Source organism: Micropterus dolomieu, unplaced genomic scaffold, assembly GCF_021292245.1.
Source record: "Micropterus dolomieu isolate WLL.071019.BEF.003 ecotype Adirondacks unplaced genomic scaffold, ASM2129224v1 contig_10539, whole genome shotgun sequence".
In the NCBI taxonomy this organism is placed as follows: Eukaryota; Metazoa; Chordata; class Actinopteri; order Centrarchiformes; family Centrarchidae; genus Micropterus; species Micropterus dolomieu.
In genome coordinates, this window is record NW_025739525.1 from 1 (window position 1) to 1,648 (window position 1,648).

A 1,648-nucleotide genomic window follows, 5' to 3' on the forward strand; every position below is an offset into this window, starting at 1 on the left:
CTATGTGGGCAGGGGTGTCTACATACTTTTGACCATATACAGCTAAATAAATAATATTAACGATGGGAAATCTCTTTTTCTAGATCCTGTGTCTTCAAGAAGTCCAGGAGGACCACTATGAAAACCAGATCAAACCTGCTCTACAGGCACTAGGTTGTGTGTGTGTGTGTGTGTGTGTGTGTGTGTGTGTGTGTGTGTGTGTGTGTGTGTGTGTGTGTGTGTGTGTGTGTGTGTGTGTCCTCCTTGTGAGTGACCATCAATATGATGAAACTTTAAAATACACAAATGCATTTTCATGTTTGTGCTTTTTACAGTTAATGTGCTTTTATTGTGAAAAGACAAACTTTATGCATGTGCTTGTTTGTGTTCTTGTGTATATATCTGTGTTTTCTCCTCTTATTATTCATTAATATATTTGTGTGTGTGTGTGTGTGTGTGCCAGGTTACCAGTGTGAGTACAAGAAGCGAACAGGAAGTAAACCAGACGGTTGTGCTGTTATCTTTAAAACCTCCCGCCTGTCGCTCCTTTCCTTCAATCCCGTTGAGTTTTTCCGCCCCGGTGACGCCCTCCTCGACCGGGATAACGTGGGACTGGTTGTGCTGCTGCAACCTAACGACACCGTGGGCCAGTCAGATCCCTCCACCTTCATCTGCGTCGCCAACACTCACCTCCTCTACAACCCTCGCCGTGGTGACATTAAGCTGGCCCAGCTGGCGATCCTATTGGCTGAGATCAGGAAGCTGTCCTGCCTCCCGGACGGGTCGACCAATCCGGTTGTGCTGTGTGGGGACTTTAACTCCACCCCCTGGAGTCCGCTGTACAGCTTTCTGACCACAGGCCGCCTGGAGTACCGAGGACTGCAGATCGGCATGGTGAGACGCACACACACAGTAGTGCTGAAAGAATGAACTGATTAATCAATTAATCGTAAAACGTTAATAACATTTCTGTAACAGCTTACTTTACGCGTGTGTGTGCAGGTGTCGGGACAGGAAAACATCCCCAGAGGTCAGCGTCTCCTCACGTCTCCAATCTGGTCTCACAGTCTGGGAATCAACCATCAGTGTCAGTACAGGAACAAATCCTCTGCTGAGTCCTCCCCCAGCAGCCCCACAGGTACACGAACTGAACTAACTGTACGCTTCAGTCTGTTTTAAGACCCAGCTCACAGCCCAACACTTGTTTAGGCACATTTATCTAAACACAGTGAAAAAAATTTAGTGTAGTTGTTCATTTAAGCCTTGTTTAGTCTTAAGTTATTTAGTAGTTTAATTTTAGTAACAGTTTTTTTATTCTACTTTAGCATCAGATTTCTTTAGCTCGGGCTAATATTTTATTGCTCTTGTTCGATTTTATTTAGTCCTAGATAAATGAATATTTGTTGCAAGTCATTTACTTTAGGCAGTTGTAGCTTTCCTTGCAGATAGTTATATGAGGAGATTGATACCACTTAGGACTGTAAAGTAAATATGAAGCTACCGAGAGCAGGTAATAAAGTCTGCCTTCCTAAAGCTTTAAAAACAGGACATTATGGACTATTGGTTATGTTGTGGACTATTTCTTGGCTTCCCAAAGATAGAGTGGTATCAGTTCTCCAAGTGCTACTTAGATTAATGTTGTTGTGATTTAACTCAGATTAGGTTGGAA

At 43.4% G+C, this 1,648-nt stretch overlaps 1 protein-coding gene across 1 annotated transcript; it reads left to right on the top strand.

Moving 5' to 3' along the window:
• Positions 1-83: 83 nt before the first annotated feature.
• On the top strand, positions 84-1,117 carry LOC123965648 (protein angel homolog 2-like; the record flags this gene model as incomplete). Its single annotated transcript, XM_046042092.1, has 3 exons — positions 84-153; positions 443-873; positions 982-1,117. Coding segments are annotated over 3 exons (637 nt in total), but the record flags the coding sequence as incomplete, so codon positions are not given.
• Between the last annotated feature and the right edge of the window lie 531 nt (positions 1,118-1,648).